At 38.2% G+C, this 13,974-nt stretch overlaps 1 protein-coding gene across 2 annotated transcripts in view; it reads left to right on the forward strand.

Moving 5' to 3' along the window:
- The window catches only part of LOC114046289 (vitamin K-dependent protein Z-like), a 31,182-nt gene that overhangs the window by 3,781 nt on the left and 13,427 nt on the right, over positions 1–13,974 (forward strand). Inside the window, exons 3-4 of one of the 2 annotated variants that reach the window (XM_027866585.1) lie at positions 4,057–4,081; positions 5,939–6,064. In XM_027866585.1, coding sequence (XP_027722386.1) covers positions 4,057–4,081; positions 5,939–6,064 — 151 coding nt within the window. The remainder of the gene's footprint in view (positions 1–4,056; positions 4,082–5,938; positions 6,065–13,974) is intronic. The other variant, XM_027866586.1, reaches the window with a different exon arrangement.

The following is a 13,974-nucleotide window of genomic DNA, read 5'->3' on the forward strand; positions in this document are numbered from 1 at the left end:
ATTTCGAGATGACTTAACCCCTTCATTTTACAGATGGGGGACCTGAGGTTTGAAGTGGGGTAGAGTGACTCAAATTGACTCATTAGAAGGCTAAATGCTTAGACTACAGGCCCACTCCCCAACTTCATTTTTTATTTTTTAATTGATTTATTTTTAAATCATTTTAATTTCCATATATGTCCCACTCTTACCCAGAGAGTCATTCCTTGTAACAAAGGTTTTTTAAAAGAAATAGAGGAATAAAGCAGTTTACCATAACAAATATCAACATATTAACTGTCACATAGTATACACAATGTTCCATACCTATAGTCTTTCACTTCAGTAGCTTTAAAAAAACCAAACTAAAACAAAAAATTAAAAAACCACCACTATCATTTTTCTTTGAGATGTCTTAGTGTTGCTCTTTCCCTATCCCTCTTGGTTGTCACTAGGATACTAATAAAAGGAACAAATTATGTTTGGCTACTTCACAGCTAAATTTGAGAATATCTCTGGTGATTTTTCGTGATTTAAAATTTTTTCAGATGGTAGTTGATAGCTTGTATTTTTTACTTTGATAATTATTCACACACTTGAGTATATCTCTTGATCATATATATTTGTGCCAGCTCCCTATAGATTTTGAAGGTCAAACTTTTATTAAAGATATTTATTGCAAATATTTTTCTTTTCTTTTTTTTTTTTAAAGGCAATTGGGGTTAAGTGACTTGCCCAGGGTCACACAGATAGTAAGTATCAAGTGTTTGGTCTGAGGCCAGATTTGAACTCAGGTCCTCCTGACTTCAGGGCCAGTCCTCTATCCACTTCGCCACTTAGCTGCCCCGAGTCTCCAGTTTTAATGGGCATAATAGCCTGGTTATATCACCAGTCAGTGCCTCCCTTCTTCCATCAGACACAAAGGAAAAAGGAAGTCTCAGATGCAATGAATGAAAGAGAGTAAGCCTTGGAGTTAGGAGGGTCCTGGGTCCAAATCCCACCTCCAGCACTTAATAGACAGGTGATCTAATTACCAACCATTTAACCTTTCTGATCCTGAGTCTTTCATCTGTAAAATGGGAACAATAATACCTATGGCACCCACCTCACAGGGTTATCGTGAAAATAAAATGAGGCAATATATGTGTATCTAAATCTATATCTAAAACACTTTGTAAATCTTAAAGCACTATGCAGCTATTATTCTTATTCTTATTATTAGTGTTGAAATATACTTTTAAGTGTAGTATGAATCAAGGAATCAGACTATGTAGCCCGGTTTAATCTAATGTTTACACTGTCTTCAGATCTTTAACCACGTCTTGCCAACAGATGTACTTACTATATACCAGGCCTCATGGTTTGGATCTTTTTAAAAATTAGTTTGCTCTTTTCCATGAGTCTTAGCTGGTGATAAAGTGAATAAAAATAAACATCCTCTTCTCCTTATTTGGCACATTTTGGCACGTATTTGCTATTCAACCTGGGCAAATAGGAGTGTTATTTTCTCATGGTGTTTGCTTATTTCCTGGCCTTTAAAGCGATTAAGCTCTTCTGCTGGGGAGCAGAGGGCACTGACCCAGGCTTCTTGTGTTGGGAGCCTAGGGCCTGGTTGCTGGCTTTGTGTGCTGGGGTCTCCAATGTTGGCAGTTGGAGGCTGTAGGGTTCTGGCAGCTTATCTGGTGTTGGGCTGGAATCAGCAACACTGGAACTCTAGGGGTAGGATTGGGTAGTGTGACTCCTCGAGATTTCCTGCTCACCTTGGGCTTTTCCTTCCTTTCACCTTCTTCAGCTCCTTTCAGATAGATGGTGCAGGATGTTTATCCGCCTGGGGCCCCTTGGGGGGCTGCTTCCCTTACTTTTGCTGAGGCCCTGGGAGAGCCAGTTCCTGTAAAATGCTGAGGCACCTGGTGGTTTTTCAAGCTGGTTTCCACCGGTTCCCCTGCCCTCAGTGAGGCACTTGGGGGTCCAGGTGTTGGTGTGTGTTTGTGTGCTCCACCACCTGGGTTTCAGGATCTCCTCCTGGTATACTGAGGTGGGGCTTTCCGCTAGCTTACTGCTTCCCCTTCCCCCAGGGCAAGAGGCGCCTTTCCTGTTAATCCCTCAAGCTACCTGGGCTACTGGACTGCTGCTCCCCATCTTTCTTCTGGTTCAGTTGCTCCAGGGTTTTTCCTGGGACCTATTGCTCCCAATGGCCCCTGGCCGCTGTCTGGGCTCCATTCTCCCTTCAGGAGTGTTATTTTCTAAGACTATCTTAAATTGTCAGTAGTACCTGTCTTCACATGCATAATTCTGCACTAATTGCCCCCACCTTCAAAAATTCACTTATAGATCAAATGAGAAAACCAGACCTTTATCTTTTTAAATAGCACAGTACCTGCCTTTCAAAGCTGAAGCCCTGTATTTTTAGCTGAATTTCACACCCATGTTATTCCCTCCCTGGAGGACATTCAGAATCTGCTCAGTGAAGTCTGAATTAGACCCTGTTCTTTCACATGGCTGTTGTTCAGTCGTGAATGACTCTTCGTGACCCCATTGGGGGTTTTCTTGGCAAAGATACTGAAGTGGTTTGCCATTTCCTTCTCCAGCTCATTTTACAGATGAGGCAACTAAAGCAAAGAGGGCTAAGTGACTTGCCCAGGGTCACAGACACTAGCTAGGAAGTGAATGAGGCCAGATTTCAACTCAGGTCTCCTTGACTCCAGGCCTAGCACTCTATCCATTTCACCACCTAGCTGCCTGACAAGGAGTAGCGCACTTAAGATAGTTGTACATTCATTATAGCCTCTATTGTACAATAGCTAGTGGTATATGCAACTTATCACCCTTAATAGATTATAAACTGCTTGAGCATAAGGTCTTATTTATCTTTGCATCTCCCTTAAACATCTTGAACATATGATTCCTGCAAACCGTGACCCTGGAAGGTCCTCTTAGGAATGATTATTACCTCCCCTTCAAACTAGCCTCAGCAGCCTAGCAAAATAGGAATTTGACCATCCTGCTGGAGAAGCTAGCTCAGACCTGCCTAAGGCAACAGACCCAAAGAAGGATAAATAATTGCAGAATTAGTTCTTAAAATATCATTCTGACATGTTGCCAAGCAGCAAATTGAACAAATATTCATTCAACAAACATTAATTAAGCACCTAATATCTGCAAACAATAATGCTAGCTAGTATTTATTGAGTTGGGTTCTCCCAGTCACAAGAGGGTGACTGAGTGAGACAAAGTAATTGTGTATGCCCACCAAAGAGTCTTGGTTCCTGAGCTAGATAGCCTGGCATAAGAAACAAAACTGGGAAAGGAGGTGTTAGGGCTGGAACCAAAGAACCCAAGACTTGTCAGATTCCCTTGAAGCAGCCCTGAAACTCATCTTTCTAAAGGAGGATTTTCACCATTGTTTTAGTTGCTTTGTAAAGATGAGTATAGTAGCTGTGATTCTTTACAGACAGTAAGACATGAGGCTGTTAGCCACTTCAAAACTCGAAGAGGGTGTAGAGTTCTCTTATCGTCTATAATATATTATCTCTACCCCCATCCCTTGCTGAATGTAGGAAACTAGACTCATTTCAAACTAGTAGTGTAAAGGTCAGCTAGGTGGCACAGTGGATAGAACACGGGCTCTGGAGTCAGGAGGACCTGAGGTCAAAATCTGGCCTCAGACACTTGACACTTACTAGCTGTGTGACCCTGGGCATGTCACTTAACCCCATTACCTAGCAAAAAAAAATAAAACCCCAAAACAGAAAAAACAAACTAGTAGTGTACTGGGCAGTAGTCATCTGGAGAGGCAAATGCCAAGGATTTGTCATCTTCATGAAACCAAGAGGTTTGGCTGAACAATGAAAACTTCAATCATTCCAATTTTTAAAACTATGATGTTAAATATTCATTTTCACTGCTGCATTTCAAAACATCCAGATGAATGCCAAAAATTAATCCTACTTTTGTCATCCTAGTATTTTGGCACATATTTCAGTAAATATTTTAATAAATAAATAAATGCTTTGATGAAAGGGATAATAGAGGGGGGAAACTGCCGTTTTAAATATTTGATTTTTTTTTGTCTTACAGCACACATTTTGGAGCCAATATATGGGTAGGTGGCTTTCTTTGATTTGTCTTGTCAACTTTTCCTTGAATCATAGAATTTTAGAACTAGAAAGGAACTGTAGGGGATCTAACTCCCTTATTTCAGAGATAAAGAAAATGAGTCCCAAACAAGTGAAGTGATTTAACTCAGGTCACATAACTAGCAGAGCTAAGATTAAGTTCTTTCCATTAGTAACTCACTGCCTCTATTGTGTTTTTGAGAGCATTATTCCTCAGTTCATCTCCAGGTTGACCACAAGTTTTTTGGGAAAAGTAGTTCTTGAAGATCACCTACAAAATTACAATGTTCAGCCTATATTAATGGAAGGAACTTCCTCCCATACTGAGGAAATTACTGAGCTTTGAAGAATTAAACCAAAGAGTTGTCTAAGCATTTAGTTCTTAAATTGAGTTCTCAAATTCTCTAATGACTTCTTGGATTCCTACACATAATGCTAAAGTTGTTGGAATATATTCTTCAAAATAACTAGCATTGTTGGAATATATTCTTCAATCAAAAAGTTCACACCTGTTTTACATCTTTTAAAACCTTAGAGAAATGACTTAAGAGGTGACAGTCAAGCCATCTAGGTGGTAATGATGTGACATGTGTGTAATAGATTCACCACCAATACTGGTTACAGTGGTAGAACATAATGAATCTTGTGTCATGGATGGGGTCCTAAGGAAGCCCAGTTATTTATTAATAATGAAGCCTCCAACTTGGTGTCATCAGAGAGACAGAGAGAGAGAAAACTTATTATAGGCTAGGAGTTAAGTCTAGGGCAACTGGTCTCATGGGTTCTCTTTTTGTTTTCTTTCCTCTCCCCTGCATTGCCTCTCCTGGAGAAGGTTTTGTATTTAGGAGTTTCAATCAAGGAAAGAAGTGTGGAGTCAAAAAGGAGTTTTATATGGCAAAAGAGGAATTTTTAAAATGAAGAAGGGAAAAAAAGAAAGAAGAATATAATGCAAGCTCTTTGAGGGCAGGATCTATCTTTTTGTCTTCACATCCATAGTATCTGGAAGCGTACAGAGTAAAATTTTGTGTGTGTGTGAATAAGACATAGTTAGTGTATTTTTAACTCAGACTCAAAGTGGAAGTAATTTTTTTAAACATATATCGACCAGAAGAGTACCTTTTTTTTTTTTGCAAAAAGAATCAGTCTCTTATAAAATCTCCTTCAATTTATGTAATCCTAAAAGGGTGGAGTCTAAGTTATGAATAGGAGGGCTAGTTATCAATTCAATTAAACAACTCTTTATTGTAATCTAACTAGTGAAGGCTCCCATCACCTCATGCCTTGATTAGGTGGGTCTGCCTGCCTCAAGTTTTTCTCTACTCTAGTCCATCCAGAGTAAATTTTTGATAAATGTTTGTTGAATTGAATTTAGAAAAAATAAAACATACTAATGAATACTATTTGCGGTTAAGAAAGCAAGGGGCAAAAAAGGGGAAAACTCAAGATTTTAATATTTCAATTTTCTCATCTGTAAAGTGGGATGGGGGTGGAGGGAAGGTGTCTAATTAGATAGCCATGAAAGTCCCTTCCATTTCTAAAACTATGATCCTATGTCTGATTACCTTAATTATCCCTTGCCTCTAGTTCTACTATACTCTTTGACTTAATGTCCTCTGGTTGTCTTCCTAATTGAAAGAACCCCAGCCAGACAGTGGATAGAATGGGGGGCCAAGAGTCAAAATTTAAGCTTGCCAAGGTTGCCAGTTTGTAAAAGCTCTCATAAAAGTATTGTCTAAGGCAGAGGTGGAGACTAAAATGAGGTTGAAATAATACCCTTTATTACAGATAATAATATTCCATAAATGTTTTGCAGTTCTTAAATCCTGCTGTATTTCATTAATGAGGTGTTTCTACAGCTGGCACTCCATGTATGTCCCAACCCTGCCTGAACAATGGAATATGTCAGGATTACATCCGAAACTACATTTGCATCTGCCTCGAAGGGTATGAGGGAACAAATTGTGAATATGGTAAGAGCCAAGGTTGTGACTTAATTTTGTTCCTTTCATGAAATTTTCAGGCATACTCTCACGTCACATACAATTCACTCCCTTTCCTCTCCTCATTCTCTTCCTGTCATAGGTCTTTTTTTTCTAGTCAGAAGCTATGATTTGATCTTTGTGGGGACTTCCGAGTGTAGAAAATCTTCACCATTGTAGATGGGCTGCTCATCAGCAATTTAATAAATGGGCCTTATGTTCATTTTGTAACAAAACCAAAGGGGTTCCTCTTCTAGTGACATCTAGGATTATTGGATGTCACCCTGAGAAGCAGAAGTGAGTGTTTATTATATAGAATCCTCAGTACTCTATATGCAATATATATAATTTATAGAGTATAACATAGAGATTATTGAGTACTCAATATACAGTGTATCTATAAATATTGTATAAAGGGGGGAAGTATTATTGCTATTTTTAGGTGGAGAAAGGGCCAAAAGTATCAATAAAATAGAGACATAACCCATATAACTTTGCCTCTACCAATGTTATTTCATAATAACATCATTAATAGATTATCAAACCTCATCATAATGTCACAAAATGACATTATTTGGCTGAGAGCCAGAGGTGCAAATTAAATGGCTGGTCACAATACAAGCCGTACCAGCTCCAACTCCTCTTTCTGTGCTAAATTTGGTGCATATACATTATGTCTATTAACTGTCTCCTGTAATATGTTTCACAATTATTACTTCTGCTACTACTACTACTAATAGCTAGCATTTTAAGAATATCCTTTTAGAGTTGGTAAAGTGTTTTTTACAAATATTATCACATTAGATCCTCAGAACAACCCTGAGTTTTGTTGTCATTGAGTCATTTCAGTTGTTTCTAACCCCATTTGGGGTTTTCTTGGCAAAGATACTAGAGTGGTTTGCCATTTCTTTCTCCAGCTCATTTTACAAATGAGGAAATTGAGGCAAAAAGGGTTAAATGACTTGTCCAGGGTCCCACAGCTAGCAGGTGTCTAAGTGTGGATTTTAATTCAGGTTTTCCTGACTACAGGCCCAGTGCTCTATTTACTATGCCACCTAACTACCATCACCTAGCATAACATTTTTTCTTTTTTTTTAATTAATTTATTTTGATTTATCAACAATCACTTCCATATGCTTTTGAGTTTAAAATTTTTCTCCCCCTTCCTCCCCACCACCCTCCCCAAGATGGTCTGATATAGGCTATACATGTACATTCCTATTAAACATATTTTCACATTAGTGATGTTGTAAGTAAGAATTAGAACCAATAGAAGGAACCATCAGAAAGAGGAAACAAAACTCAACAGAAGAAAAAAAAATAACAAATAGTATGTTTCAATCTGCGCTCAAACTCCGTAGTTCTTTCTTTGGATGTGGATAGCATTTTCCATCACGAGGCCTTTGGAGATGTCTTAGATGCTTGTATTGCTGGGAAGGGTTAAGTTTATCAATATTAGTCATCGAACAACATGGCTGTTACTGTGTACAATGTTCTCCTGGTTCTGCTCATTTCACTCAGCATCAGAGCATACAAGTCTTTCCAGGTTTTTCTGAAGTCAGCCTGTTCATCATTTCTTAGAGCACAATAGTATTCCATTACTTTCACATACCACAACATGTTCAGCCATTCCCCAATTGATGGGCATCCTCTCAATTTCCAATTCTTTGCCACCACAAAAAGAGCTCTACCATAACATTTTTGTGGAGCTATTTAAAACCTTTAGGGAGATATATGATGATGATGGATAGAAGGTTAGCTTTGGAACAGTAAACTCTGGATTTAAGACCTGCCTCTGACATATATTGTGTTTTTTGGCCAAGGACAAATCTCCTAAACCCTCAGTGCACCAGGTAATTCTCTAGAAGGTAAGACTAGAGGGTACAAACCAGTTGCTGATCAGCCTCTGTGGAGGAAGTTTCAATCGGGGAGTTTCCCATACAAATAAAATCACAGGTCTGAACAACAACAAAAAAGCTTACATGTTACTTAACAGAAATATTTTCTTATTGCTAGACTTATTTATTGACACTAATCTGTGAAGGGAATGGCAAGGAGGTTGTGCAGTGGATAGAATGTTGAGCTTGGATTCAGAAAAACTTGAGTTCCAATCATGTTTTGGGACATCCTAGGCAAGTTATCTAACCTCTCTCAAGCTCATTTTCTCATTTATAAAGTGTTATTATTGTTTGTTGCTGTTGGTTGCCTGTATCCAACTCTCTATGACCTGTGGACCATACTGTTGATGGGGTTTTCTTGGTAAAGATACTGGAGTGGTTTGCCATTTTCTTCGCCAGCTGATTCTACAAATGAAGAAACTGAGACAAACAGGGTTAGGTGATCTATCCAGAGTCACACAACTGGTAAGTGCCTGAGGCCAGATTTTAACTCAGGTCTTCGGGACTCCAGGCCCAGTGCTCTATCTGCTGATCCACCTACTTGCCTCCTATTCATAAAATAGTAATCACAATAACACTTACTTCTCAGGGTTGTTAATTATCATCAAATGAGATAATCTATGTAGAGCACTTTGCAAACCTTAAAGTGCTTATATAAATATTAACTGTCATTATTATTGAAGGAAAAGAGCTTGGGATCATGGAATGATGTAGCTGAAAGATACCTCAGAGCTCCAACCTCCTCGTTTTCAAAGGCAAAAACTGAGGTCCAGAGAACTCAAATGTTTTGTCCAAAGTTACACAACTAATCGATAGTCAAGTCAGAACTAGAACCTGGGTCTTCTGACGCCCTGCCACGTACTTTTCTGTAGAGAGCATTGTCTGTGGTATTAGTGTGTGTGCATGAAAAATTTTTTTGCTTTAGATTTAGACTTCTAATTATACAGCATAAACCATATTCTGTTTGAGCTGAATAGCCCCTGAGACATCATGTAATCCAGCCTCTTCATTTTTGGCTGAGGAAACTTACTGATAATAAAATGAGTTTGCCTTCCTTGGATTTACACTGAGAAATGGTAAAGTGGGTAACTTTGCAGGGCAGCTAGTAAGTGTCTGAGGCCAGTTTTGAACTAAGGTCTTCTTGACTTAAAGCCTAGTGCTGACCTACCTATGACTCACTTTAGTGACTATGTTCCCCAGGATCTAAGTCATTCCCTTGTAATAGGCCAGTCTCTTGGGAGGCACATAAACTTTTAAGCTACCTTAACCCCATCTGCACTAAAAAAGGGCTATGGAGGAAGGGGACTTAAGAAATTCAGAAACCAGCATCCTTTCCCTGACCTCCTGCCATCAGTAGAACCAATTACTAATGAAAATAGCATTTACTGGGGTAGATAGGCATTATAAGTAAAGAAAAAGAAGCAAAAGAAATGTAGGAAAGAAAAAACAGCCTCTGCTTTTAGCATATGAAAATAGGAGACTCAACAAGGCTGCTGTTAGGGTTGTTGCTGCCAGACAGAGGTTCTTAATCTTCGGCTATGTATCTGATTCTTTAAAAAATGTATTTTGATATATTTGATATTTGATATTTTGATAACTGCATTAAAATATAATTTTAAATTTAAATTTAAAACATATTTATTAAAATATATTCAAAATATAATTTGCATATATATGCAATATAATTGCATAAATATTTTGATAAATTGCATTAAAAATATATTTTGATAATTGCATTTCAATATCACTGGCAGAGAGGCAACAAGCATCTATTAAGCACTTAATATATGGAAGTGTCATAAAAAGTGTCATAACACTTTGGATACAAATGTATGTTAAAAAAAAAGTCCCTGCCCACAAGGAGCTTACATTCTACTGGGACATAGCAAATAAAAAGGGTTATAAGTAGGGTTATAAAAGCATTGCCTCACTGCAGAAAGAGCCCAGTTGAAGTTAGATACAATTCATTAGGTACCTAATCAGCACAACTGCCTCATCCTCAAGCTCAATTCTGATGCATCTGAGTAGGAGTAAAGAAATGCAAATGGTGGGAGCAATCCAAGGCTGGATTTTAGCAAGAGTTAAGCAGCAATAGGATAAGTATATGAGAGTACAGAACAGGTGATGGTGAATTGGTTAACTATAGTGTCAATATTGGGAAGGGAGCAAAAGGAAGTCATAGAAGAGCAGTAAGTACTCAGAGGGTGGAGGGATAGGAGGTTGCTTTGAGGGTGAGGAATAGGGAAGAGATGGAATGTTAGGAGTTTATAGTCAGACAGAAGATTCTCAGACTTTCTGATCAAAGAAGTGGGTAATGGTGAGACTTTTCCTGACTAGCTGAGGTAGAATGTAATGGGATTGAGGAGATGGAAGAACTGGGAGATTAGGTATTACAATTGCTAATCCCTAATCTAAGTGCACGGGAACTCTGAGCAGAAGTGAAGCAGTCTCTGCCATTAGGGAGCTTAACATCATACATTTCCTATTAGAGAACAAGATTTCTTGACAAGATGAAAAAATTTTAATTCAGAGCTATATTAAGACAAAATTATTATCTTTTTTTCTTTTTTTTTGGCTGGGCAATGTGGTTAAGTGACTTGCCCAGGGTCACACAGCTAGTAAGTGTCAAGTGTCTGAGGCCAGATTTGAACTTACACACTCCTGACTGCAGAACCAGTGCTCTATCCACTACGCCCCATCTAGCTGCCCCCCAAAGTTATTATCTTTACAATAAAACTGCTGATAAACAGACAGAACTGATACAATAGAACAATTAATAATAATAATGAGTACTAGCATGTTCATCAGGATATCTTTTAGCATATTTTCCCTGCTTTGGATATTAGCCTCTGTTCATAGATTATAAACCTGCATAAGATATAAATTATTTTTCATTATGCATGAGCAGATGAGTAATATACTTTAATAATCTGACCCTCTTAGAAAGGAGAGCAGCTTTGGCATAAGCTTTTTCTGTACCACTTACAATGAATACAGTGGGAGTACTTGCAGTAAAATAAAGGTCACTCTGAATGCAGCATGAAGGCAGAGTAAACAGCTTGTCTTTGTACGAAAGAAATTATCTTATGTAACACTAGTGGGTGTCATTGTGAAGGATAGAGGTGGCCAGGTGGTACTTGATCCTTTCTGTTCTGCCTCCCTTCTAAAAGTAGAGCTGTACATTCCCAAGCCTTGCCTGTCTTTTCCCTGGACATTGGTTTAGGGTGTGATCTTTCCTCTGGTCACTCTCCTCTTTTCTGAGCTTTCTTTTTCTCAGAAGATTTAATCAGCCACACCCTAGTACAACAAGTAGCTTGCTTTTAGCCTAAACATTTTTTTAATGTACATTTTTTGGTTTTTTGAAGTTTAGAAAAATTTTTAAGTTAACATTTTTTTTTAACTTTTAAAGTATCTGGAGGCAATTTAAGGATCCTTAGGTTTTCAAAGTCTCTTTCCCTGTTATTTTATAGAGTACATATCAGATGAAACAAATTAATATAATAGCTCAGAGCCCCCAGTTAGGAAAATTTTTAAAATTCATAGAGAAATTTTGTTTTCTGCTCTAATTTAAAATTTGTGTATTTCAAGCTAGCTCCTCCTCTTTTCCCAGAATAGACTAAGTACACAATACAAGTCTTTACTCCCAAACCTGACTTCTTTATACATGAAGCAAAATTAAGATACAAGTAATGCTCAAGTAAAAGCAGTGAAAAGAATATGTGACAGCACCAGTAACAGGAAAGGGCAAGTTGGGGAAAGTAGATTTTTTTGGAACTTTCTCATCAGCTGCTTTGCTCTAAGATGCCAGCAGGGACCTTATAATCCATCTCAATTGCTTGCTTCCCTGCTACATGTAGTTTAGGTTTCCTTTCTTTCTCGACTGTATTCCCTAGCACTATCCCAGTTCACTTTGTTAAGTCCCAGGAGGGTCTGAGGATGCCAGCTCATGCCATCCTTACTCCTTCCTTTTAGTCTGTTCTTTTGCATAAAGTGTGCAATTTTTAAAAAATCCTGGATGTGACTCAGATCCACTTTCTGGTTCAAAGACTGTGATAGTCCAAATCACATTCCAGACCAAGAGGAAATGTATATCCCTCTGAACCACAAATATCAGAATGCCAGTCAGTCCTCACCCCTCTATTACACTTTGATTAATGTTATACATCTTGTTTAGTATATTGCCAAGTCACTGTGACCTCAGTTATAAAATGGGAGAATTGGACAGATGGTCTCCAAGGTTCCTTCTTGGTATAAACATTATATGACTATGACCTAAATTCAGGGCAGAGTGTTGTAGTAGATAGATAACCTGCCTTGGAGTCAAAAAGATCTGAGTTTTCATGTCCTGCTTTGGACACGTAATGGCTCTGTGACTATAGGCAAATCACTTAATCTCTCAGAGCTCCATGCACCAATTTGAAAACATGAATTGCAGCGCAATTGCTGATATGCATTGATAGGGGATTTCCTTCCTGGGAATCCCCTCTGCCAATGAAATTATAGGTCTGAACCAAAAAAGATTATTTGAATAATGTCTCATGCAAAGGAAGGTCACCACTTTGATGATGTCTTCTGTGCATTCCTTGAATGTAGCTCATTCTTCATTTTTTTTTTAAGGAGTCTGTTACTTGATTATCCATCTCTTAGAGGTCTATGATTTTTATTCATTTACAACTTTTCTTTTGGATGGAGACCACGTCAAAGGGATGGGAGAAAAATTAGCAACTGAATTCAGATTTGTAGCTATTTATATAATATTAAATGAATTGAGTAAGCAAGGTTCAAAAGGCCAGAAGAAGGTATACATCTGCACTTTGGGATTTGTAGTAAAATACAGAAATTAAGATTCTTTGCCATTTTAGGAGAGAATAAATGGACTATTTACCTAAGCTTAGCATTATTGTTGATTATTAGTTACTATGATTGCTATTATTACAAATAGTCTGATTAGTTATTATTTTGTTACTAAAATTATTTTTAGGCAGCTAGGTGGCACAGTGGATAGAGTTCTGGGCCTAGAATCAGGAGGACAAGTCTTCCTGAGTTCAAATCTGGCCTCAAACTCTTATTAGCTGTGTGACCTTTGACAAATCACTCATTTGCCTCATCTGTAAATTGAGCTGGAGGAGGAAATAGCAAACCACTCCAGTATCTTTGTCAAGAAAACCCCAATTAGGGGCAGCTAGGTGGCTCAACGGATAGAGCACAGGCCCTAGAGTCAGGAGGACCTAAGTTCAAATCCGGCCTCAGACACACGATATTCGCTAGCTATGTCCGATCCTGGGCAAGTCACTTAACCCTGATTGCCTCGCCAAATAAAAAGAAAACAGAAAACCCCCAATTGGAGCCACAAAGAGCAGGACACAACTGGAAACGATTGAACAAACAACAAAAAATTATTTTCAGCCTGCTTGGCCTTTCAGTAGCATTAAAGAGAGAATTTCCTTACTGTTCTGTGTACTTTTAGCTTAATATGACATTAGGAAGTGTGGTAGGGTAGAAAGAGCATGGACCACGTGCTCAAATCTTGGTTCTGCCATTTACTTACTAGTTGTATGCCGGGGCAAGTCACTGATACTTTCTAAACCTCAGTTTTCTCATGTGAAAAATGGGGATAATAATACTTGCACTATCTTCCTTAGTGTTAGTGTGAGGAAAGTGTTTTATAAATCCTGAGTGTTATATAAATGTTAATTACTTCAAAAACAATTGGGGAATTTTAATAATGACAGCTGGCTTTAAGGTTTGCACTATGCTCTACGTATGTTATCTAATTTGATTATTACAGCTACCTAGTGAAGTAGGTGCTACAATTATCCCCATTCTGTAGGTGAGGAAATGGAGCCAAGAGAGGCTCAATGACTTATCCAGGGTCATAAAACTAGGAAGTGTCTAAGAACAGATTTGAACTCAGGTCTTCCTGACTTCCTGATTCCAGGTAAAGTACTTTTTTTCACTATACCACCTACATTATTGTATACTGGAATAGGCAAAGAGAAAGGT

The sequence above is a fragment of the Vombatus ursinus genome, unplaced genomic scaffold (assembly GCF_900497805.2).
Source record: "Vombatus ursinus unplaced genomic scaffold, bare-nosed wombat genome assembly UNPS02014781.1, whole genome shotgun sequence".
Lineage (NCBI taxonomy): Eukaryota > Metazoa > Chordata > Mammalia > Diprotodontia > Vombatidae > Vombatus > Vombatus ursinus.